The sequence below is a fragment of the Protopterus annectens genome, chromosome 4.part0, assembly GCF_019279795.1.
Source record: "Protopterus annectens isolate FY-2018-M chromosome 4.part0, PAN1.0, whole genome shotgun sequence".
Classification (NCBI taxonomy): domain Eukaryota; kingdom Metazoa; phylum Chordata; order Ceratodontiformes; family Protopteridae; genus Protopterus; species Protopterus annectens.
The window spans coordinates 1,363,995,853-1,364,023,821 of record NC_056733.1 but is presented as its reverse complement, the minus strand read 5'-3'; the positions used below and the strand labels follow the sequence as shown (position 1 = coordinate 1,364,023,821).

General features: G+C 39.5%; 1 protein-coding gene across 1 annotated transcript in view; it reads right to left on the bottom strand.

The window, feature by feature from the left end:
* LOC122799862 (short transient receptor potential channel 7-like) overlaps window positions 1-27,969 on the bottom strand; it is a 1,065,642-nt gene that overhangs the window by 20,910 nt on the left and 1,016,763 nt on the right. The window contains exon 8 of the mRNA XM_044069215.1: window positions 20,804-20,879. Coding sequence (XP_043925150.1) covers window positions 20,804-20,879 — 76 coding nt within the window. The remainder of the gene's footprint in view (window positions 1-20,803; window positions 20,880-27,969) is intronic.

The window sequence follows — 27,969 nt, the reverse complement described above, 5'->3', positions numbered from 1 at the left end:
GTTTTGACCAGTGTGTGCCTTTAAAAATTTGAATTGTGTTTTAATTATTCTATGATCGTATTATGTTTTTTTTATATAAAAAGGTTTGCATTTGAATCCAAAATTTTTTTTGGATGAAGTTCTTTGGATGAAAAGTTGATAAATAAATTTGTGTTACATTTAAAATTGATTACATTTATTCCTTTCAGTCTCAGTACAACAAATGGCTTCTTTGCTTTTAAAAGGCATAACTTCCTTAAACTATACAGAGTGCATTTAAGCACTATCTCTCTTCTCATACAGACTTCTAAGGTGTGACATCTGCTTTGCCTACACATTTGCAAAACCTGCAACAGCAAGAACAACCACACAAAAAATCTAAAACTCCACTATAACAGAACCAGAGCCTGCTGTTGGGATATACAACTTTCTTAAAGGATTAATCTCCTTTGTAAGAGATTTCCCCTTTCTATTAAGCAAGGTAGCTCATTAACCCTCTTGAAACAAACCAAAAATAAGTGGATGGATTACTGCAAATTCATCCCAGAACTAGCCCATCAGTTCATTATGGAATGTGGAAGTAAGTAATGGAATTTATCATGAACAGGCTACTGATGACATTTCTAACATACACTCTAGTATTACCCTATTAAAAGTTGAGATTATCTGTTGCTCCTAGACTTTTCTAAAGTCATGGATGCATACCAAAGCTAGCAAATAAAGGAGCAACCAAAATAGAATAAGATAAATGAATGTTCTTACACACACTCAGGCAAAACTTAATGTATGTTATGGAGATTGTTTCAACAATCCAATGAGACCACATGAAAAATACTGAATATTGTTATATCATGTTTAATATGATCATAGAATCACAGGAGATTACTAGGCTATCGACCCAGAGGTCATTTTATGCCTAGCCATTTCAACCCAATGTAATATCGTAGAGGTACTAGTCAATACCCAAGATTGCATTTAGTGATGACTGCCCATGTCCAGGAGGGTTGTGCGCACTATGCCTGGTAAGAATTTATGGTGCTCCATCCACTCATCCAGGCTCCTCTTGAACAGTGTCATAGAAGTGCTCAGTGCTCTATTTCACATGAATTGGTAGCCTGTTCCAAAGACGTGGCAGTCACTGGGAGATAAATCTGTCCCTTCAGCATGTCCTATTGAAATCACAGGCCATATTTAATTGCCTGGAATGGGTAGCCCTGAACCCATTTGATTTACTGATATGCAGTAAGTTCATTAGGTTTGGGTCTTGGGTTGCACTGTAGGCCAGGTATAAGTCTCCCGTAAGAAGTTGATACAATCCGGAGTATAGTGACAGCGATTTTAGTGGGTCCGTGTAAGGCACATGCTGGAGGCCCTTGATCTTCTTTGTTAGAAACCTCTAAGGTCTCTCTAATTGCTGTAGATGCTTAGTATGGTACATATCAAATGGAGCATTATATTCAATTATGGGCAGGATAAGTGCCGAATATAGGGGAGTTATAACTTCTTTTGCTCTTAAGGTAATGTCTTTACTAATCAAGTGAGCTATGTGGAAAGCTTTCCTTACAACGATAGACACATGGTGGACAAATTTAAGGTTGAGGTCAATCTGTGATTCCAAGTCCCTTACCACTTCATTGGTACTTAGGGTATTGTTGTTGATTTGATAGTGTGAAGGGACATTGTTTGTGCAGAAGGAAATGATGATGCATTTCTTTACATTCAGTTTGAGACAGTGACTAATACACCAGTTTTTGGTCTGTGTGAGACCATCCTGGAGTATACTGACATAATTTGGGGATTCAATGATTGCACCTTGTTTGCAAACTTGGTTAGCCACAACTCTTTAGTTCTGACCTGAACTTCTGAGAAGTATATACTAAACAGTAGGCAGCCCAGAACTGACCGCTGTGGCACCCCACTGAAAACAGGTCTGCTGGTTGATGTGAAGTCACCCAATTTGACAGTGTGTATCCAGTTTGTGAGCCAGTTGGCAACTCATCTTACAATAAAGGGTATATATTCAGTTTGTTAAGCTTATAGGTAATGGCTGAATGTGGAATTGTGCCAAAATCCTTTGCCAAGTTGAGGTATGCTGTGTTCACAGATTTACCCTCATCAATGGCCTTAGTCACACTTTCAAAGAATTCCACCAGATTTAACAGGCAGGATCTGCCCTTCACAAAGCTGAATTGCGTAGGGTCCCAGGTTTGGAGATCACTTATATCTTTATTTTTGAGGGCCATAATGATATGTTCCATGGCCTTACAGATGAGGCTGGTCAGGCTTATGGGTCTGTAATTCCCCAGGTCTGTCGCTAGGTCACCTTTGTGGAGGGAGAATAACTGTAGCTGTTCTCCATTCCACAGGAACAAACCTTGTGGTTAGGCTATGATTGAAAAGGGTACTTAGTAGTGAAGATATTTCACATTTTAGTCTGTTTAAAAGACAGCCTGAGATGTTATGTGGAACCATAGAGGCCATGTTCTTTGCCTTGGACAGGGCTTTGATGACCAGTTTTTCAGATATGTAAGATGGGGGTAGTTTGGGGAGGGTTTTTTTGTAAGTTAAGAGGGGGTAAGGGAGTGAAATGTTCCCCAAACTTATTCACTAGCATGTTCACTATCTCTTTGGGTTCAGTATGTGTGATACTGTTGGCCACCAGTTCTGCACATACTTGGATCCTACCCTTTAGGTTACGTACAACAAAAAAAGTAAAAGTAAAAGGCCTTATGGTTATCCTTGGCAGTACTTGCTAGGTTTCTCTTAAAGGAGCTCTTTGATGATTTCAGAAGTTTTCTTATTTGCCTGTTAAGGCTGAGGAGGGTGCTTTTCCATTGTTGTGTCCTTGTCTTTGTTTTCTTGGGCAGCAACTTTTTGCATTTATTGTAGAGTCTGTTGATGCTGGAAGTCCCCCATGGCAGCTTAATTTTACTTGGGGCTCTGGCTTTGATTCTATCTGGTACAGCCAAGTTTATACACTTATGCAAGTGATTGTACAGGGCTTTAGTGTAAGTTTTGGCATAGTTACCACTTTCAGTTTGGGGTGGGGCTTGGAATGCATTTACACCTTCACCTAGGAGGGTATAGTTTGCTTTGATGAAGTTTTTTAGTCTGATTTCACCCTTTGTGAGTTCTGGTGTTAGCGTCAGTTTGAAGGTGACTGATTTGTGGTCAGTTCTAACTAATGAGGGTCCAACAGTTGCAGCAGTGCACCTATTTGACATGTTGATGAGGACCGGATCTAGAATATTTGTTCCTATTGTTGGGGTACGGACAATTTGCTGCAGGGCATTTGAATTCTCAAAGTCAAGGAACTTTTGTGCTAGCAAGTGTGGGCTAGAGTAGGTCTCCCAGCTGATGGTGGGATAATTGAAATCCCCCATAACTAGTGTGTTTGGTAAAATTTGGATTGTCTTCAGTTTGGTTAAGTAGGCTTCATGGGTGTCGTGACCCATAGAGGGGGATCTATAACTGGCTAGGACTTGAATGGGGGTCTTACCCACTGTAACCTGGACTTAGTGTAACTCCATGGTGTTGTCCAGTCTAACTAGACGTGAGGTGAATTTATCTCTAATATAGATTGAATTACCACCTCCTTTGGTTTTCACACATTCCTTTTGCAGTGCAAAGGTGTGGAAGTCATTGTAGTCTTGCAGGACCGGGATATTCTCTGAGGTCTTAAAGCAGGTTTCTGTGACTGCACAGACATCTACATCTTCTAGTGATGGAAGTGTTTCTAGAGAGTGCAGTTTTTGGTTTAAGCACTTAGCATTTAGCAGCATGACACTTATTTTGTTCTGATTAGTTAATTTTATGTTGGTAATGTTGTTTTTCAGACCTTGTATAAAAAAGGAACTATGGGAGAGGCAAGAGCCTTTGCCAGCACCCAAAATTCTAGGGTTGCCACATGAAAACTCTCTCTTGTAAAGCAGCAAGGTTTATGGATCATATCTCCCAGGCAGACAGGAACTGGATACCCTTGGAATATAATGCAAGATATCATAAGTAGAGGAAAATGACTACCTAATTGTAATGTTTTCTTAAAACCAAATTATTAGACAAAAAGCTTGCACTGAATTTCTATCATTTAAATAAGACATTTCTCTTCTGTTTTTTTTTTTCCTGTATGTTCAATGCCCACTTAGTAGGTTATTTGTGCAATTCCTGTGAAGCATTTGTAGGTCAAATGATTGTTTACTTTATCAGTTATGTGGAGGCATTATGAGGCCACTCATAACAACAGAGCACACTTTCAACTTATTTCAGAATGACAGCAAGTTGGAAATCCACAAGTTCAGTAACCCTGCATAATTTGCACTTACTTTATAAAAATGGTACTAATCTATGATAATATGCCAAAGAGGACATCAGGTTAGATACTTGTATTTTGACAATAGCAACGTGGGCATAAATCTTGGGAGTTATTGTGCATCCTCATTTGGGATATGAGGTAAATTTCAAGGAGTTAATGAATACATGGTATGGCATTTGTAACCAATGCCACTTATTGCTTTTTCAAGTAGAGATTAGAAGGCCTTCCTTCCACTAATAAATCTACAGTGATGCTTTTTATTGAACACTGTGGGTCTTTTTATGCATGCAGTTTTTCCCAATTGAAAAAGACAGAACATGTACAGAAAACATTCAAGGGAATGGTGGTTGCTGTTAGACATCATGCATATAAGCAATAACCTATACACCTTTCATTATACTCCAGTATAGTTCATGGAGGGCTAACTCTTATTTACAAATGTTTTGTGAATGAGTAGTTAGCTGATACACTGGGTGTCTGTTTTTTTTGTTTTAAACACTATAGTTTCTTCTAGAAATAGTGGTTTTACTGGCATCATTGCCAAAGTGTAGCTCACCTCTTCAATGTTCTTGTTTTTTTTTTTTTACTTCTGGGCTTTTAGATTATGACACAGTGATGAAGCTTATCAATGCATGTGAGATATGCATGAGGTATGGCGCATTTTTAGAAGGACTCTGGACATTTGGTTTGGGAAAATAAGCCTTTTAATGATGTTTTTTATTTAGCAAACTTCTAAATGGCTCCAGTGGAAGTTTGAATGTTTGAATATAATATAGGACTTCTTACAATCAGTCAATATTTATTATGAGCAAATTCAGCCTTAATAAATAAACTTGCTATTAACAGCTTGCAGTGTATTGAACATTTTCAATTTACTATAAATGTATAATGCTAAGCTTTGATTGTTTGACAAGAGTGGCCATATGTTTAGAGAAACATATTGCAAAAAAAATGAAAATATATATTACAAATTCCATCTTGATTGCATTGCATTTTATCAGAAGAATGTGACTGGACTTTATAAAAATCTTATTAACTTCAAACAGTGCATTAGATTCATGTGCAATCCTCATGTCTGGTGCACCATATCTTATCACCTATTGTTTGCTTCATTTCCTACCCTAAATCTACCCACCACACTCAGTTTATGTTTGGGTTTGCCATTTCCTTCCTATTGGTATGATTATCACTCTTATAGTAGTCTACTACAGCCAACAATGGCTTTTTGATTTCTCCCCCTCTTCTTTCTTCATTCTCTCAGTTTCCGCCATATTCACCCCATTTCCAAGAATCTCTCAAGCTCCTGTGCTGTTTTTGTCCCTTTCTCGTTTTGAGTGATGGTGGTTTTAACTTCAGTAGTCAGTAGGCTGATAATATTCACTTCTCTTTCTTTATAGGTAATGGTCTCTTTCTTTACACCTCATGTACAGAAGTCCCAAGTATGCTCTGCTTTCTATTGAAACGTGTCTCCTAAATCTTCTGTGCCTTCTTCCAGACTTCGTGTGCCACTCACCATCCCAGAACATGTATAACATTCCTACTTCTTTTGCCTGACACCTTCAGCATCTATTATCCTCATTTCTGCCTTTTTATCAGTCTCGCAGGAAGTAGATACTATGCAGCATTCTCAGGTTTTGATCTTAAGCTCTACAGTATGTACCTTCTGCATGTACCTCACTGCTTGACTTACCTTCTGCCAGTCTGCTGCACCCCATTTTCATCCTTCCTCACATTCCTAATTCTATGACCTTGATCATTCTTTCCCTTAGTGCTTCATAGAGCTGTTTTTTCCTTTGCCTCCCTATCATTTTCCATTTCCTCCAGCATACCATCCTGTCTCCTTTTGCCCTACATTTTTACCTGGTCCTTTCTTCTGTTGCCCTCTATGTGTTCTTTTTCTGGGTTTCCCTGAGATCCAAACAGTTCTACCATTAGATATCTAGTATTAGTTGTTTCTGTATTAACCTGTGCATTGTATTGAATCTTTCCCCAACAGCCTCCTCTCTGCATACCAAATCTTCCTCTTGGGTTATACCAGTTCTCCTCTAGGTTTCTTCATTTTAATTTCCTGTCCTTGCCCACCACCATTCCTTTACCCATAGTTTTTTGAGGTTCACTTCACCCACCTTTCACACATCCATTAACAAGGTTCTCTCCTTTGCTAAAACTCCTTCTCTCCTCTCCAGTGAATGATGTTACATGTAAGTGCATATGATGGCATATGTGAGAGCCCCAGTTCTCTGTTTTCCTATTCATTCTCATTTTTGCCTGGCTTACTCTTTTCCGTTGCCTTTATTGACTGAGTCCACTTCATAATTTTGATTTTGTTGTAAACTTCTGTGCCTAGTATCTCTGTGCATGATGCAGTGTACATCAAGTGTTATTGGCAGAAACATCAACCTTCCTGGAATAATTCTCCCAAGCAATGTATAAGTCCATTCTCACCCACACCCCTATTCTGCAGAGTTTCTCTTACCTGTTTCCAACTTCCTCTAGTATTTTCCCTATGGTTTCTCTCATGTTATTCTCAATATTGAGCCCTAGGTACTTGGGGTACTCCATGTCTTTTATTTCACCTATATTCCCCTTCCTTTTCCTTAATCACACTACCACTGTCTTTTTGTTATTGCATCTGAGTCCCATCATTTCCCTGAATATTTTCAAATGTCAGTCTTATAGTTCCAGTTGTGGTAGCCACATTGTTTGACATTAACATGCATGTAACACAAACTGAGATTTTTATCCCAGCTTTTCTTCAAACATTGCAAAACTGTGTCTGACGTCCACTGCCAGCCCCTCAACCATAAGGGCAAATAGGCACTGGTACAGCATAAACCATGCTGGGTCCCCTTCTCTGTCTTTGTCTTCTCAGATACTACTCTATGTATGAGTATTTCAGTTTTTGGGTCTTGGTACATGGCCTCTGTACCCAACTTATGATGTTTTCCCCTATCTGCCTTGGCTGCAGTTTCTTCCATTCCCACCTCACCATATTAATGGCCTTTTGCAGGCCCAAGAGGAGAATACCACCATTCCCTATTAGCTTCTGTTCCCCCCTTTGCATAAATTCCATCAGGTTCCGTCATTCTTTTTTCTTGACTTCCTTCCTTTTATGAAGCTATCTTGCCCTACTAATATTATTTTTGCCAATAGTTTAAAAGGTACTTACTAGTTTGTTGATCTGTGAAGTTGTTTAGTAGCCAAGTCATGCATTCCTACTGAACTTCTAGCCTTAGCAGTTTAGTAACAAGGCCCCCGTATTTTGTATAAACCTTGTATAACCCTAATTGAGACAGTTCTTTAGTACTGTGTGAAGACCCTTTATATAGCAAGTATGACTAGCCGTAAAACTGGCACAGGTATTTACATGTCCTCCCTGTCCATAAGAGCCAAGGGTGCCAAATCAAAGGTGAACTAAAGGTTTCTCATCCATGTATCCAAGCTTTGCTTGAATAAAGTAAGAGACATGTTTAACTTCACATGGAGAGGAAGATGGTTCCAGAGAAATGGAATTCTCTGTGAGATATTTATATCCCTCCAGAATGTTCTTTTTAAGTTGCAATAGAGATAGAGGCCACTAGAGCAGGTGTTTCTACCACTGCTGGATTTACAGATCTGTAGACATGCTGAAAGAATAGGGCCAACAGAGGTCCTGCATGGGAGGCAGAGATCTCCCCTTAGCAGCCTTTAGGATACTGAAAATAGGGTTATGGCTTTGAGATTATCGGAGTGGTTTTGTGATTTATTCCCGTGATTTTCTTGATGAGAAAATGTTAGTGTCCCTTAAGCTGAGTTAGTTGCTTGAACAGGTAAGTGCCGAATGGAGCATTAAATTCAAAGATTTGCCTACTGAGTTTAGTGTAAAAAAAGAATTATCACCTTCCTACATTTGGTTGTCATACCTTTGCTAATAATCTATGCTATAAAGAAGGATTTCCTAACAATAGTTGACTTCATCCAGTCTTCCTGACAATTGTCAAAATCTTGATGCATACATAACCTGACACTTCTTGTAAATTTAGATATTTTATCAGATTCCTGATTCCCTTGAATTCCTACTCCAGGACTTTCAACATTTTCTTCCCTCCTCATTTATAGAATTCTAGGGGGAAATCCATCTGGCTCTCCATCTTATATATGACTTTCTTTCTCAAATCCATTGTCACCTATGTATTCAGCTTGTCTCTTTGTTTGTCTCCCAATATATATTCCTCTACAGTTGCATTCTGATACATCTGCCCTTTCCTGTTGTTTGTAAATCTTTCTGTAGTATTCTGAATCTTTCCCTGATTATAATTGTCCTCTTCTGTTTTCCATTTCTTCCCCTTATCCTCCATTCAATTCTCTCTGTGTACTTCTTTGTGCATTTTTTGGCCAGCTGTTTCCTTTATGTTTCTCTTACTATCCATCAGCAGTCACTCCAGTTTCATTGTTGAGTTTCTTGCCCTGTAATCATTTTTATGTATTATTCCATTTTTATGACTTTTTGATCTGATCTGTTGTGCTTCTACTTTAATTTTTTCTGGCCTCCTTTTGTAACATTCTCACTTCATCTCCGCCATCATTCTTTCTTCTTTTCTTCTGCCCTCCGCAGGTTTTCCTTTAGACTGACCCTGATCCTGTTCCAACACTGCTCTTCCTGATTGTCTCCTTCTTTTATATTGTCCTGTACTGACTTATTTTCAATTTCTTGCAGAGTTTCCCTGTCCTCTGTTTCCTTCCATTTTTCACTAGCTCACCTCCACCCCTTTTTCACTGTTTTTCATTCCTGCACATTTACCTTAAGTCTTACTGCTAAGCAATAACTAATTGGAAGGAATGGGTACTGAAAGGCAGGCGACTATTAGCAGGGAAAGAAGGATGTATTAAATGAAACCGATCTTTACATTGTGAAAAACATCCCTGGGAACACGACAGCAACACTTTACAAACAATGGCAGGAATTGAATCATTTTCCAGTGCAATAACAGTAATGTAGTCAGATAAGACATGGGTGCTAGCCTCCAAGGTAAGCAATATATGTGTGTAACTATTTAATTAAGTACAATAAGGTGCAGTAAATGTAAGTCTGATATCTGAATGTAAAGAAAATAAGTAATCATTTCTGAGGTAACAAATGGAGAAACTGGAAAGTAATGTATGAGAGAAATAGGGGTAAGGTAAAGCACATCCCACTGACTAATGTCAAATAAAATAATGGTGGTGGATAAGTGACACAGCAAACAACTGTAAAACTGCAAAGAAACAGAAAATGTTGGATTATCATACAAATGAAGCTGACTCATCAGTCTGGTGAACAACTGTAGAGAAGAGAGACCTGAATGAGAATACTGTGGTATAAAAGGATTGTAAAATTAGCAGTGGGTTGGCATGCAAAATATTAGTATGAGAACCACTGGAAGTGAGCAAAAGAAAGTCTTAAAAGGCATACCCATGAACATGCAAGAAACAAAAGGCAGGCATCCAGTGACAGGGGCTAGGGAGGATGGGTCTGAGTGTAGCCAGCCACCAAAGAATATAATGTTCAGTGTAGATGATCGGGCAAGAGGAAGGGTTATGTCAGATGGCATCAACTGGAAAAGCAGAGAATAATGTTGAAAAACAATTATTGCTTCTCTTCTTCCGGAGTCACTTTCATTACTTCTTTAATCCTGCCTTCTACTTGTTCAACTCTGCCATCCATCAGAAATGTTTTTATCCAGGTTGTTTATTCCCTCATTTGTCCATCAGCTCACTTCTGAGCTGTCAGAGACATCTGATACATCATCACATCCTTCCATCTCCTTAAAGAGCTCACTTGTGTGTTTCTGCTTCTTTTTCTGTTTTTGTGCCTTAAAGTCCTTCGGGAGAGATTCTTTGTTCTTCTGTTTCTTTGATATAATTATTTCATTGTTTTGCTTTCAGCATTTTGTCCCTTTTATCATCTGCTTTTGGATGCCTTTATGACTTATTTCCTGCTCATTGCATTTACTGGAATGAGGCCCGTCTGTACTTACATTTTCTTGTATTCTGCCCTGAAGGAATTTCAATTTCTGAAATTGCATGTTCTGCCAGTATCTCACCATCACCTCACTATCACATAAGGTTGCTCACTCTCTCTCTCTCTCTCTCTCTCTATGTCTTGCTGGCAATGCACATTTTTACTGATACTGATTTACTGATTTCATTATAAGGAAAAAGCATCAGTCGTCCCATTTCAGTTCTCCTAAAAAATTCTGAGCAGGATTCAACCACCTGACAAGCCGTACTAATCCAACTACCACCTACTTCTCCTCATCTCACCTCAAAACAGTTGATTTCAGTTCAGAACACTTCCCTTCCTTGATTCCAGTAATAACCACTCACAGACATATTCCTACTTTCCATTCCAAAGCAATCAAACATGTAGGTTCCCTATTAAAACCACAAAGGTCCACTTACCCGAATACGGAAACATCAACACGTATTCATCAAATTGCGAAAACACCGATCGTCCTAAAGTGCAAAATCCAAAATGTTGAATCGTCATAGTTGGCCCTTCTGCGATATAGCTCCTTAAGGTAAGTGTGCGATAGTTACGGACCTTAGGGTTAGGGTGCGGGTTAAGGTAAGTGCATAGATGGTAATATATGTAAGGTTTAGTGTAGGGTTAGAAGTAAGGTTTTGTTAAGTGTATGTGTGTGGATTATTTATTTTGTTTGGGTATAGCTTCTTAGGGTAAGTGTGCGATAGTTATGGACCTTAGGGTTAGGGTGCGGGTTAAGGTAAGTGCATAGATGGTAATGTATGTGAGGTTTAGTGTAGGGTTAGAAGTAGGGTTTTGTTAAGTGTATGTGTGTGGATTATTTATTTTGTTTGGGTACAGCTTCTTAGGGTAAGTGTGCGATAGTTATGGACCTTAGGGTTAGGGTGCAAGTTACGGTAAGTGTATAGATGGTAGTATATGCAAGCTTTAGTTTAGGGTTAGAAGTAGGGTTTAGCTTAGGGTTAGAAGTAGGGTTTTGGTTAGTGTATGTATGTGGTTTATTTATTTTGTTTGGATAGGCAGTATGTAGTGGGTGGTGGGGTTGAACAACTATGACAGTTCGAGTTTTTGAATTTCACAGTTTAGGGCATTTGATGTATTCGCGGTTCGCGTAATATGTATCGGTGTTTAAGCATTCAGTGAATAGGACTTTCACGGTTCTAATATAGACCCAACATGCAGTACTACTACATGAAGATCTAAAAAACTGACTCACCTGCCAGTCCTGGCTATCTTCTTCCATGGTTCTTATTTCTATGTAAAGACTTCAAAATCCAAACCCTTCTTCAAATTTATAACCCCTGCGTAACTCAATAAACCATGCCTGTTTTCTGGAAAACAGCCATTGTTTAACCTCTCACCCCCCCAAAAAAAAACTATCCCATCCCATCCCACAACACTGACTTCTGTCCTATCTCCATTCTTCCCATACTTGGTAGAATCCTTTAAAAATTAGTTTACAATCAACTCACCTATTATGTCTCCCAATATAATCTACTGTCCTGTAAAAAGCATGGATTTTGGACTAGTAGGAGGACTTCTACAGCACCTCTGACACCTACTGATAATATACACTAAACACTGAAAGTGTGATAAGAGACTTAGGGACACAGGTGGACAGTGGTCTCACCTTTGATAACCACATCGCCACAACAGCCAGGAAATCCTTCTATGTGGCACACCTCATCACTAAGGGCTTTTCATCCAGAAAAAAAGGAGATCATTGCCCCACTGTACTCATCCCTCATTAGACCCATTATAGAATACAATGCCCCATTTGGTATGTACCTCTCAATACACTTGCAACAACTGGAAAGGCCACAGAAATGCCTCACTAAAAGAATCACAGGCCTAAAGCAGATGCCCTGTGCTGACCACCTTAAAAAACTCCAGCTATACTCTGTCGCATATCGCCTACTCAGGGGTGATCTCTGCTTAACATACAAGGCCGTGTCAGACACAGTGCTGTTGGACATGCTACACGTAAAGAAATCCCAGTCCCTCAGAGCTACAAGCTCCAGGGATATAAACCTGGTCATCACAATGAACAAAACATGCTGGAGGGCTAGGTTCCTGACCCAGAGACTCCCTATACTCTGGAATAGACTGCCCATACATGTCAAGCTGAGTGCCTCTTTGGCCCTCTTCAAAAGGAACCTTGACGATTGGATGGGAGATAGGAAATTCACCCTGGGGGTCACGTTAATTACCCTGCTAGACAGCGGACCAGGGAAGTAAATATTCTGGGAAGAAATAGCCAGGAAATTGTTATGGCTAGGCTTGTATAGGCCCTAGGGCTGATAGCCTAGTACCAACCTATGAACCTATATAACTGATCACTGAGGACAGCTGGGCTTTTCCTGAAATTATTAAGAAGTACAAAACTCTAATGCCTGGTTTCAAATCCTATAGGGGCACGTGATATCACCAGGCAGAATTTTAAAGTATTACTTTGACTAATGTAAAAGTTAACAGACTTGTAGATCTAGTTTTGTGATGCACATTATGAACAATAATTAGAAAGAAACTCTAAATTTCTGGCACTGTTGACTGACTGTAATAATCTATGATGCAAAGAAAAATAAGAAAATACAGTATGTCAATGTGTGTGTGTGTGTGTGTGTGTGTGTGTGTGTGTGTGTGTGTGTGTGTGTGTGTGTGTGTGTGTGTGTGTGTGTGTGTGTAGGGGGGTATGTGTGTGTGGTTGTGCAATGTATGTTTGTGTGATATGTTCATTTGCATGTGTATGTTATGGTGAGGGTATGTGTATGTGTGTGTGTGTGTGTGTGTGTGTGTGTGTGTGTGTGTGTGTGTGTGTGTGTGTGTGTGTGTGTGTGTGTGAGTGTGTTTGTGTGATGTGTGTTTGTTCATGTATGTGTGGTTATGCAATATATTCATTTGACTGTGGTTGTGTATGTGTGTGTCTTTATGCAATGTGCCTATTTGAGTGCGCATGTGTGTGTGAATGCAATGTGTGTATTTGCATGTATGTGGGTATATGTGCGTGTGTGTATGTGTGTGTTTATGTCTGTGTGTGTATGCATTTGAATGTGTGCCTGTGTGTGGGAGACTGAATGGTGGGGTGCCTATGCCAACATGATGCATGGAGCACCATTGTTACCTATCTCAGCAAGGTGTACATCTGCACTCACAGTAGTTAAGTGTGATTTAGAGACATGCATATTATCCAGTAATGAGACCTTTTCATATTATGGTAGCATGCCTCTGAATCTCATTTTTTCTACATCATGGAAAAACTCCCTTTTTGTCACAGCTCTTACCACAGGTATTAGAGTTCTTTCTGAATCACATGTTGTGTGAGCCCTAATATATATATATATATATATATATATATATATATATATATCTACAGATAGCTAGATAGATATAGAGAGATATAGATATATGTATTTAGGGTGATGTGACAAAGCTCTCACTGTAATCATCTTTGTGACTTAAAACTCACATTTACTGGCAAATAAGCTTTGTGTCTTAAAAAGCATTCAGAAATTATATACAGTTCTTAACAAAGAAGTAGGTCGGCAGTTGAATATAAGTATATGCATTTATCTCTTCTTCCATCATTGGTACTGGCATGACACCCTAGTGCCCCATCCATGACAGGTTTACAACTAACTCCTTTCACCTTTGAGACAGGCACTTTCACAATACCTCATGCCAGGCATACTATGCAATCCTGAAGTTGATTAAGCCTGTAACAAGCTGCATGAATGCATTTTATGAAGGTTTGAATGAAAGAATGAATGAATGATTTCTAAAACTGAACATGTCTCATTGTAGACTAGAACCTCATAATAAGTTATCTTTCACTTCTTCTCACTAGCTACAACATCCCAGTGATCTCACATATCTTCTTCACTTTTTACTTCATGATTCTTATGGCTTTTCTCTTTTCCATTTTCAGTTTCATTGCATCACCACATGCAAGGAAGGCAGAGACTGTTATACTCTATACTTTTTTTTTTAATATTTTTATTATACTCTATACTTTTATAGTTCCCCTGTTGAAGATTTCCATTTTATCTGTTAATTGCATATCTTTTTCAAATGGTAGTCCAGGTTGTCATAATGAATCAGACAAAAAGTATATTAATCAGTTCTGATATAATTACACTGAGGAATATGAGTATGGAAGAGCTCTCTGATCATGTAGCCCAGGCTGGTATGACCCTGACCATGAGTAGCATCCTGCCCATGTCAAGAATGATACCATGGTCTAAAGAAAAATTATCAATTTCAACAATTGGCTAAGTTTCTGGTGTCATTCAAAGGGGATCCAGTATCTGTCCACCTGGGATGACATGCTCGACAAGCCACCCTGCTTCGCTAGAGATGGCTTGCACCTGTCACCCTTAGGCTTTTGAATACTGGCCAAGGCTCTTGCCACCCCCATAGTGCCATTTTTAGGCAAGGCTCAAAAGACAAACCCACTACTGTAAATAGCACAAGTAACCAAAAACTGTGGGTAATGCTACTCAATGCCAGAAGTCTAAACCTCAAAATGCATGCACTCAAGGCACTCCTCAGTATGGAGAAAATCGATATATGTACAGTAATGCAAACCTGATTTAAGGCTCCAGAGACCACCCCAGCACTACCAGGTTACAACTCATACAATACATTTCGGCCACAGAACCCAGACCAAAATACAAAAGGCGGGGGTGTATCCATATTCATCAAGGATACCCACACCTCCAGGTTAGTGGCACAGCACGATGCTTCAGAGATCATCCACGTGCAACTAACAATGGGCAAAACTGCAATTCAAATTGTAGCTTGCTGCAGATCACCCACCATATCCCAGTACCCCCATTCCGTGTTTCTGGAAACACTGGGAAACATAAATATCCTACCAAACACCCTGATATTGGGTGATTTCAATTACCCAAACATTAACTGGGAGAACTACTCAAGTAATAACTCCCTTGCCCAACATTTCCTAGAATTTATAAACTCAAACCCCCTGGATCAACTGGTCAACACTCCCACCAGAGGTGACAACATATTGGACCTGGTCATCACCAACATGGGCGAATGGTGTTCCACACCAGAGGTCAACCCCTCGCTGGTTAGATCTGACCATAAACAAATCACTTTGGATATTCACATTCTGCCCTCACCGCTGGACAAGGAAACCACTGTGAAAATCTTTTCAAAAGCAAACTTCATGTTACTTAAGACGGAGGTGGAAAGTTTCAAAGCCACCAAGCTAAAGGATAACTCTGACCAAGCTGCAAAATCCTTTACTAATGCATTCTATGGGCACCTACAAGAATGAATGGATCATGCTATCCCAAGCAAAACCAAGACTCACTCCTCCAAGAAAAGGAAACCAGTCTGGTGGTCCCCTGCCATAAACAAGCTATACACTAAAAGGTGGAAACTAGTACAGAAAAGAGTAAAATCCCAAGAAGGGAAAACATCCCTGATCAGTATCAGTAAGAAACTATGATCCCTCATAAAATCAACCAAGGTGAGCTTCAAAAGAAAAATTGCGAAGGACTCCAAAGATAACCACAAGGCATTCTTTAGCTATGTCAAGAATCTAAGTGGCAATGCTCAGATCTGCTCAGAGTTAGTGCAGAATGGCACAAAATACACTGAACCGAGCAATATTGCCAACATTCTGGCAGACAGGTTCAGTACAAACTTCACCCCCCTCTCACCCCCAAAAGGGCCCATAACCATACCAGAAGAATGTACAGCCACTGAAATCACAGACACTCAGGTTAAAACAGCCCTCTCCAAAGCCAAAAACACAGCATCAATGGGACTGGACTGTGTCCCAGGCTGCATCCTACATGAGCTCAAAGATGAACTAATCCCTCACCTAAACACACTGTTCAAACTCAGCCTCTCCACAGGCTACATACCCATAGAGTGGCGCACAGCAACGGTTATTCCACTCCACAAAGGTGTAGCCACAATAGACCCTAGGAACTATCGCCCTATAAGCCTGACAAGCTTGGTCTGCAAGACTATGGAGCACATCATCATGGAACTTATTAACAGAGACATTGGGAACCTCCAAACACAGGACCCTACCCAGTTCAGCTTTGTTAAGGGCAGATCATGCCTCCTAAACCTGGTGGACTTCTTTGAGACAGTTACCAAGGATATAGACGAGGGAAAGGTGATACATACAGCCTACCTAGACCTCACAAAAGCCTTCAACACTATTCCCCATTCTGGTATTATAGACAAGCACACCAGCTTGAACATAAACCCCTACATCACAAGATGGGTTGCCAACTGGCTTATGGACAGAACCCGCATGGTGAAAGTTGCGGGAGCTAGGTCCATCTCTAAACTGGTTACAAGTGGCATTCCCCAGGGCTCAGTCCTAGGATCCCTCAGTTCAGCATATACTTCTCAGAGGTACAGGCATGCACAGGATGACTATGTCTGACCAAGTTCACAGACGACTGCAAACTAGGGGCTATAACTGACTCTCCGGCTGATACAGACATCCTCCAAAAGGGTCTCACTGCGACGGATACCTGGTGTCAAAATCATGGCCTTAAGCTAAATGCCAAAAAGTGCATAGTCACCCCCTTTGGAAAAAACAAAGTACCCACAAACTACCACATAGGTGGTAGTCCCCTAAATACAGAAGACATAATAAGAGATCTGGGGACCCAAGTAGATAGTAATCTCTCCTTTAATAATCACATTGCCGAAGTGGTTAGAAAATCCTTCTATGTGGCTCAGCTAATCACAAAAGGGTTTGCATCCAGATCAAAAGAGGTCATTGTGCCCCTCTACTCATCACTCATCAGACCCATCACAGAGTACAATGCCCTATTTGGGATGTACCTTACAAGACACCTGCAACAGCTGGAAAGACCACAGAAGTACCTCACCAAGAGGATCACTGGCCTCAAACAGATGGCCTATGCAGCTCGACTGAAGAAACTCCAGCTGTACTCAGTTGCATACCGCCTGCTCAGAAGTGATCTCTGCCTGACATACAAGGCCATGTCCAACCCAGAATTGATGGACATGCTCCACCTAAAGAAAACCTTATCCCCTCGAGACACATGCTCTAGGGATCTAAACCTCACCACAACAATAAATAGAACGTGCTGGAGGGATAGATTCCTGTCCCAGAGACTTCCCATGCTTTGGAACAAGATTCCAATCTACATTAGGCAAAGCTCCTTGCCAACACTCTTCAAGAGAAACCTTGATGAGTGGATGGGAAACAGAAAGTTTACCCCGGGGATCACTTCAGTGGCTCTGCTGGACAGAGGCACAGGGAAATAATCTAAGGGGGTGGCGAAAGCCAACACATTCTGGCTAGGCTTATAAATGCCTTGAGGCAGATAGCCTAGTACCTACCTATGAACCTATGAACTTATATCTCCAATCATAACCAACTTATGTGTTTGTGAGGTGTGGCTGAGAGAAAAGAAATCACCTCAAGAACGAAGCTCAGGGGGTGAATCTTTACATCCAACATGGACAGCACATAATAAGGGTTATGACTGATGGATCAGATCATAATTTTTCTCATAGTGTGTGGAGCTTTACCTGCTCCCAGTACTACCATTAACAGAATAAAAAGTTAAGACATGCAAGATGTGTGATATTAAACTGTTTACTGGACTAGTACATTGATCAAAATAGACCATTTGCAAGCACAGCTTAGATGAAGAAAATCACAAAAAATAAAATAAAACAGAAGTGATTCACAAACACAGAGTAATCACAGAAGGTACACCATCCACAGACAATTGGAAAATTGAGCAAGCACTATTAATAGACGAAAAAATGAAATATGAATTAGTTTTAGTAGTAAATGTGGGACGTAATCAACAGGTGAGAACAGAAAGTGGAAGTAGAAGTGATGTAAGTGTTATGTGTTCAGTGGGAAACCACTTGTGGTTGGATTTTTGATGGAGTTATCTTTTGAGCTCTGCTCTAAAAGTGGAGAAAAAGAAGATTTCATTTTTGTGAGGGGGGGCTACTGTCATACCTTGGGTGCAAGAATGGAGATGGAGCAGTCAACACAGTGGCAACAAGAGGTAGGAAAGCAGTGGTTGAAGTAGCAAAGTAGTTTGAAAAGAACAGACCCAAGGAATAGTTCAGCTCTGCAGGTGACTGGGAGCGATCTGAGTTTAGAGGGGTTGTGCAGTGGTGTTCCCAAGGGTGTTAGCTGGAAATAAATTGGCAGATTTTATTTTCAATGCACTGTGGAGTGCATGAGTTTTTTTTTGTTAGTATCTAGAGTATGATGTAAGCCCATATTTGAGATGAGCTAGGTGTACTCCTTTGCCTGTTGTAACCTTAGTTGGTTTAGAGAGAACGGGATATATTTTCCAAAACCAGAATAAAGGAGAGTTCAATTTTTTTCAGGTGTAGAGTTGATATTTTTCCAGGTGTTTTTAATGACTTTTAAAGACTTTGAAAGCTGGTACAACATTTCTAAATAAACATCAGACAGAAATGAAGTGTATGAAGAACAAAGGGCTTTAAAGGCTGTTAGACTTGCCTCTGCTTCTGGTTTTGTTCATAAATGTGGTGGATGAAAGTACCAAACAGACGTTAAAGCTTTTTCTCCCACTGTTCCTTGTCAGCTGGCACTGTCCACTGTTAGACCCTATAATGAGAACCATTCTTAACAGCACCTAGGTGTGTTTAATAAGCTTTTGTTAAGTACCCTTGAGTGCTTTCAAGACTGGGTCATGTGTGAGTGATGTTTGAAAAATTCTTAACTAGTTTATTTTATTTATCGATTTTGGAGTGTAATTGGAAAGTTTCTATGTATTCTATTTGCTCATATTATCTGGATTGTCTTTTTTCAGTGTTGACTTTTTACCAATATCCTTTAATATATTCTGACCTACATTTGAGCTTTACTTTGTACAATTTGTTTGACTTCAGGAAAGCAAATTAGCAATTCACAACAACTGCCACTACTTACTACTCTTAAGTTACTTTTTATTAGTGCATTAAAAAGGCAGTGATCATTTTCCTCATTAAACTTCCATTTTGTTTTTACATGGAACAAAACAACAGCTGATTTAATTTGTTCATTAATTCATTCATTCACTTATTTCCTGATGCCTATTTTAACCTATTCAGGTTTGTGAGTGAGCTAAGCATATCGTAGCACTTACTGGATGTGTGGCAAATTACTTTTGCTGAATTGGGCAACAGCCCTTCACAGATTTTTTTAAAAATCACACTCGCGTGCGCGCACATGCACACACACACACACACACACACACACACACACACACACACACACACACACACACACACACACACACACATTCAGACAGACAAACAGACCGACAGAGAAACATACACACCTATGGGCCCCCCTTGAGGAATACCATTTACTTATACAGTATCATAGGAATGTTGGTAGAAATAATAGTATGCCATGAAAACCTAAGCAGATAATAAGATGATAGAAAGGCTGCCTATAGAATGCACCCCATTTTTATTTATTGATCAACTTTCTACTATTTTGTTTTAAACATTCTTAATTTTATATGTTTTTTTTTTCATTCAGTCTTAAACCTTTTTGTAAGGGTTCAGATTACATCATAGAACATAAATAACCATATAGACCTATTCTGCCTATAGCACACAGCAATATCTTCCAAAATAGTGTTACAGTTTTTTATAAAATTCCTCTTCACCACTTTTGTATCAGCTTGTATGAAAGCTTTTAGAATGTTAGCATTGCTAATGACATTTCACATGTTTAATGAATCTTCTTTGTGCTCAAACCAACCATCCGTCCGCTGATGAGAATTACATGATAAGTATGGCTATTTCAAGCTATACTCAGTTGTTGGAATTAAAACTCAGCAGTTCTTCACCTATATTATACCTGTTATTTTTAATTTGATGAGTTTTACACAACAAACTACAGCTTTCTTTATTTGACTCCTCAGAAACTGATATAGCCCTCATTTTGCTTGATACAGTGAAATGCAGCACAGTTATTTAATTCCCTTTTTTGGCCCAGATCCCAATTTCTCTGTAGTCTGCACACCACAGATAAGACATCAAAGTACATTTTGCATCTTTTCTGAGGGCAGAAATGTTTCAACATGTTAACTGATAGGAGCAAGTGTTAAGTTACATTTCTATAATAATCGCAGAAAGATTCATTTTTGCTTTACTAGGCAAAAATATCAGTTTTAAATTATCACAAATGTTAATCATAGGTTCCATTCTCTATCATAAACACACACACACACACACACACACACACACACACACACACACACACACACACACACACACACACACACACACACACAATAACTATGCTTCATTATATGAATATAATTCAGAACTTCGGGTATTTTAAGTAAATACGTTATCTGTAAAAGGTGTACTACAGAAATATTCATGGATTAACGTACACATGTGGACATAAAATACTTTTGAGTCAAATAGAATTGGTGCCTGTATTGCTTCTTCTGTCTACAACATGGATGTGACATCAAATAAGTATTACTTACCTTCATTAACTTCATCATTTTCTCTGTCAACCTGAGCCTTCAGCACATATCTTTTTATTAGTCGTTTCATAATTTTCTGCAGATTAAGGAAAACAAATATTTTGTAGTAAACAAATGCAGAATGTGTTACCCAACTGGTTATTACAATTCACTAACAGTTAAGAGCCCAGTCCTCTCTCACAACACACGTTCTGCATTTAATCAGATTTAAACAACAAATGTATAACAGCGCAATTTTCAAACAGCACAAAATAGTGAAACAGTGAGTTATAACTGTGTTTGGTATTTCCTCTAAAATAACAAATATATCATTACACATTCAAACGTTGCACCAATATTATAATAATGAGCTGCTGCTTCAGACTTAGAATATTTGTTCTTTTTTTTTTATTATCTGGTAGCTTTACTGGTGTGGAAGATGATGTGAAGTATTTTTGAATCATTATCCATAACATACTTTGATAAGGACGTATATTGTTTGGTTATGATGTCAAATATTTTTGAATTGCTGTCTATAGCATACTCTGATAAGAATGAGCACTGTTTGGTCATGTGTTTACTCCTGCAACTTTCAGTTTGACAGTAACATGTTTTATCATTGTTTACAACAAGACAGGGTTGTACTGATGTTTGCAATATCGTCCTGTTTAAACAAAATGTCATTTTGACCAAATCATTAAAAATCAAGCAAGTGAAAGTGATAACTTTTAGAGCAAATTAACCACTGGACTATATCAAGGTAACACTATTTTGTGTTAGAAGTCCAAAAAACAAAGTGCCCCAAATGAGGCCTCCTGCATTTACAGCACAACCATGTATGGGTTGTTACAGGATTCTGACTTAGTTGCTCTAAGAACATTTGCTCCATACATAGGTTTTGTGCCTGCCATTCATTTAGAATTGATGGAAACTGTGGTGATGTATCCACTTTTGTTAGCGACTATATCACCATGAAGCAGATACCTTGATACTCACAAGCAGAGATTCAAATCACACTAAATAAGATTAGATATAAGCTTATAGCATGCTAAAGGTCCCCCCTATGTCTGTGGAAAAGTACACCAGTTCCTAAATATTCTTGTTGAACTCCCCATAAGTAGGAACACTTTTATTCTAAGTCATTTTAACTAACCAACAATAACTAACTGAAGGATTGAAACCTCCAATGTAGGATATGCACAGAAGTTATCAGATATTATAAACAGGACATCTCTGGACCAGATTATTAATGAATCCTACTAGGGAAAAAATATAAGTGACTTGGTCATAAAAAAACTTAGCACCTGCATGCACCATGCCCAAAGTACCCCTCTCACTGGTCAAGTCTGATAACAAACTAGTAACCATTGCAATCAAAATCACCAAACCACCAGAAACAAATATAATCCATGGAGTTTAAACATACTAGTCTCCAGAAGTTCTATGATGAAGTCTGTAACTTCTAGAACTATATTGCTTACAATATTGATACTGCAAAGAATGTTAAGAAGTCCTACTCACACCTGGACAGATGCATTAAATCAGCAGTCCCTACTAGATCCAAGCTAATAAGGAGGTTTAAAAATCAAGCAAGTGTGGTTGTCTTCCAGCATTAAAAAAATATAATAAAAAGAATAAACTTCTAAAACTATATAGCAGAGCAAAAGATGTCAAATTAAAGAAAACATCAAACAGCTAGAGAAGAAACTAAAGAAAAGCACAGCAGAACAAGAAATGGCATCACACAAACTTAGGCTACCTATATAAGCCAAAAACGACTACATGTCTTTCTTGAATTATGTCAGGAAAAATCAAAAATATTACTCAAAAAACATTTTTGACCTAACTCATAGTGGTAATACCTACTCCAATCCAGAGAATTTTGCTGACATATTGACAAATAAAGTTAGTGCCAAGTACACCCTGGAGACATCTATTTCAAACCCATTTATCCCTGACTGAATCAAACCACTGACCATCATGAAAACATTTACTTGATAGTAATCGCCAAAACGAAGAATACTACATGCATGGAGCCTGACAACATACCAGGTTGCCAGTTAATAGCACTAAACAATGATTGGTGGTCTCACTCTTCAACCTCTTCAATCTGTCCCGAGCGACTGGCTTTGTCTCAGAAAAATGGCACAGTGCTGCTGTATTTCCAGTCCACAAGTTTTGTACCATCATTAACCATAGGAATTACAAAGATGCAAAATATCATGACTGACCTAATTAACTAATTTCAGTTTATGCTTTTGATTCCTAATTAACTATGCTATCAAAAATCTTATAAGACTTGACCCCCAGTAGTTTGGGTTTGCTCAGGATAATTCAATCTAATGAATGTCGTGAACTTCTTTGAGGTTTGTCAGGCCTTGGACTATTTACAAGCTCTTCACAGTGTGCATTAATTTTGCTGAGGCATTCTATTTCACACCACATGGAAATATAATAAACAAGCTTTAGGAGCTCCAAAATTAGCTGTATGTGGTAAGATGGATGACCAACTGGTTTATGGGCAGGACTCAAATAGTAAGAGTCAGGGGAAGCATTCTCTAAGGGTATGAAGGTGACTACTGGAATTCTGCAGAGATCTGTGGTGGGAACTCTGATATTTGAGATCTACTTCTCAGATCTTAAGTTGTGAAATAAGGATCTCTGGATAGCAAAGTCTGAGGATGATTGTAAGCTTGGAGTCATCATTAAGTCCCCCTTTGACATACAGGCACTCCAAGAGCAGCCTACTTTTGTCAATAGCTGATGTAGTAAAAATGGACACTAATGCAATGCCAAAAGGTGCATCATTGTAGCATTTGGTAATCACCATCCAGTTGCAGCATAGATAGCACACCACTTCAAAATGAAAAGATTGTGTGAGACCTAGCTACCTGGGTAGATATATCCATTATGTTTGACCATCATGCTGCAATAGTGGTTAGGAAATCCTTTTACCTCCAGGTTAAGCAGTGTGACACACTGTATATCTTTAAGTAAGCTCTGGTTTGTGTCATAGGTTGGGTCCTTAATCCACTTATCACCAGCAAATACCCCTACCCATTTTTGGTGACAGTAGTCAATAAGATTAGCTGATCTATAACCCATGTTTTATGCCATTAAGTGGCAAGCTCTAACATGGCAGTCAGTCTGATAAAGGTCTCATATCTAGAGGATACTGCACTCCACACCTGAGGCTTACACACCTCTTCCCCTGATAGGCAACACCTAAAATCTGTGCTCCATTCATTTTTGGGGGAGGGAAAATTTGGGGTGGTAGCACCCATTATGTTTTTGGGAGGTAGGTGGAACCCACAGTGGCATGGAAAGAACAGTCAAACTCCATACAGGAAATGGCTAAAGGTCAGGATTGAGCCCTCAATCTTATGATTGGGAGGCAAAGAATCTTAACCATTATGCCAGACATGCCTCAGTTATAAAGAGAATTAGGGATTTAAAAAGAGTGCATCACAGAGCCGAGTACATGTCATGTGGAACTTGTCTCTTTGTACAAAAAAATGCCAATCTAAAAGTCTCTGGGATCTCTAGCTGTATAGTTTTTTTTTTTTTTTTTTTAGCTATATAGCTATTGATATAGTTGAATAGCAATAATTCATATAATAATAATTTATGTCTACTTATCTGCTACATTGGTACAAATCACACTTGTATAATTTGCAGCTATGTAAATCATGCAAAAGGACTTTATATACAGCACTGATGAACTGATCAGATTTCAGTTACAGATCACTAGAACCCCCAGAGTTCTTAATATTATCAATGACAGAAGGCTAATGTCATTCAGTAGTTTAAATCAGCAGCTGTCACTGACATATATGGTGTTTTTTTATTTTAAGCACTCTTTTTTCTTCTTTTATTTTTTTTTTTTTGTATTACTGCACTAGCTACCCTGCCATAGATGCCATTAGAACTAATCAGAAATTTGAGTTTTGAATGTACTTCAATAATATAGGTAAGTGTAAAAGGAGAGGCACATTATCAGCATAAAATATAAATCATAATTTAGACCATTGCCTTCATACATCATTCCCAAGAGCCATAAACAATAGTGTGACTAGTGCTGCCTCCTCAAGTAATACTTATTGTCTCATCTACAGAGAACAAATTGTTTTCATTCTAGAAGGCAATCTGGTCATGGCTGTTCAGATATGTAGAAAGTATATGGTTGTCAGATTCATGTTTCAAGAAGACCTAACAACATCAGTTTATATATAACAGTGACAAAGGCTCTACTGAAGTGAAACAACACTGTGTTTATAACTTCTCAACAGTTTATTGCTTGTGCCTATATCTAGAGAAAGTTAGCAGATAATATTAAAGGGTCCACTATGTCACTATAACACACCTATGCTTTCATATTATTGTCTCAGCTTCAACAGCTGGTAAATAACATCACAAGTTCACAACTTCTTGCTATACATAAGCTCAAGCTTGTCATATTGTAAGCAGGTTTGCTACATAAAAACTGTTTTATAGGTTTCACACTCCTCAAAACTGAGGTGGAATCCTGCAAAGCCCCCAGGCCTGTGGAAAATATGGCCCAGACCGCAGAATCCTGTATAAACGCATTCTATAAACACCTTCAGGAATGCATGGATCATGCGATCCCAAAAAAAACAAGACCCAATCCTCCAAAGGCAGACGTCCTGTCTGGTGGACCCCAGCCATAAACAAAGTATACAATAGAAGGAGGAAGCTACTAAATGATAGAGCAAAATCCCAAAAAGGGAAGGCATCACTGATCAGTATTAGCAAAAAACTACGGGCATTCATAAAATTGTCTAAGTCCAGCTTTGAGAGAAAAATTGCACAGGACACTAAGGATAATCACAAGGCTTTCTTTAGTTATGTTAGGAACCTGGGTGGTAATTCCCAGATATGCTCAGAATTAGTCCAAAATGACAAAAAATACACTGAACCCACAGACATTGCCAACATCCTAGCTGACAGGTTCAGCGCAAAATCCCCTCCCACCAAAAGGGCAAATATCTATCCCAGCAGAGTGCTGCCCCCCTGACATCTCAGATGCTCAGGTAAGAGACACCCTCTCCAAAGCAAAAAACACAGCATCAATGGGACCAGACGGTGTCCCGGGCTGCGTCCTACATGAACTCCAAGAAGAGCTAAACCCAAACATAAAACTACTGTTCAATCTCAGCCTTACTGCAGGATATGTGCCCAAAGAGTGGCGTACAACAAAAGTGGTCCCTCTCCATAAAGGTGGTGCCTCAACGGATCCTGGAAACTATCGCCCCATAAGCCTGACTAGCTTGGTCTGCAAAGCTATGGAAAGGATCATCATGGACCTCATAAATAAAGATATTGGGGACCTACAGACACTGGATCCTACCCAGTTCGGCTTTGTTAAGGGCAGATCCTGCCTCTTAAACCTGGTTGATTTCTTTGAAACAGTCACCAAGGCCATTGACGACGGGAAGGTGGTCCACACAGCCTACCTGGACCTCGCAAAAGCCTTCGATACAATACCCCACTCGGGCATTATAGATAAGCTCACCAGCTTAAATATAAACCCCTATGTCACTAGATGGATTGCAAACTGGCTCAAGGACAGAACCCACATGGTTAGAATTGCTGGAGCCATGTCAGACTCCAAACCAGTTACAAGTGGTGTCCCACAAGGCTCAGTCCTGGGACCTCTCTTGTTCGGTATATATTTCTCGGAGGTACAGGCCAACACGGAAGGGCTGTGGCTGACCAAGTTCGCAGATGACTGCAAACTGGGCACCATAATCGACTCTCCAGCCGACACAAGCATCCTCCAAAAGGGCCTCATAGAAACAGACAACTGGTGCCAGAGCCATGGCCTCAAGCTAAATGCCAAAAAGTGTATAGTCATCCCTTTGGCAAAACAAAGTGCCCACAAATTACCACATAGGTGGTAATCCATTAAGTACAGAAGAAGTAATTAGGGACCTGGGGACCCAAGTTGATAGCAATCTCTCATTTGACAACCACGTGGCCAAAGTGGTTAGAAAAACATTTTATATAGCCCACATCATGAAGGGATTCACATCTAGATCAGGGGAGGTCATCGTGCCTCTTTACTCATCCCTCATCAGACCCATAATTGAGTACAATGCCCTTTTGGGATGTACCTTACCAGACACCTGCAGCAACTGGAAAGACCTCAAAAGTACCTCACCAAGAGGATCAAAGGGCTCAAACAGATGCCATATGCTGCCCGGTTAAAGAAACTCCAGCTCTACTCAGTGGCATACCGCCTGTTCAGAGGCGATCTGTGCCTGACGTATAAAGCCATGTCCAACCCGGAATTAATGGACATGCTGCACCTCAGAAAATCCAAATCCCATCAAGCTACGCGCTCGAGAGACTTGAACCTCAGCACTGAAATAAATAGGACATGCTGGAGGAACAGATTCATAACCCAGAGGCTCCCTTCACTCTGGAATAAAATCCCAGTCCAGGTTAGGCAGAGTCCCTCATTGACTCTCTTCAAGAGGAATCTTGATGAGTGGATGGGAGATCGTAGGTTTACCCCAGGTATCACTTCTGTGTCACTGTTAGACAGAGGCACAGTACACTAACCTCGAAAAAGGGCATAGCAAAATAAATTTAAAATGGGTGGCGAAAGCCAAACACATTCTGGCTAGGCTTATAAATGCCCTAGGGCGGATAGCCTAGTATGAACCTATGAACCTATGAACCTAAGGGAGAAATACCAATGAACCCCCTTGTGGAAGACTTCACTTCCACATGCTAAACTTAATATTCTCACAGCAAAGCCATTGACCACAAAAGAAAATTAAATTACTGACAGGCAATGGGACATCTACCTCACTCATCATCCAGGAGAGTGAAGCACTCGACCATACAGAGAGCAGTGAGCTCATGTTTTAGTGTCAAACAAGCACTATCATATAACCAAATATCTTTTACCACATTAAGCTGCTCTGCTCAAGTGACAATTTGACTTGATCTTGAATGACATGAGCACGTTCATTCAACCATCCATGCAAAGTCAAGGGCTAACATTAACCGAGAGCAGGCATTATTTTTCTGAGTGTAATTCAAGTGACTTTTAAGGACATAGCAGGTAATGAACTGCAACTGTCTTCTTTCTTAAGCAAGTATACTAATGCTAGGAAGAGACGTGGCTAGTCTTCCAAGAGATCTCATCATAATCTGTA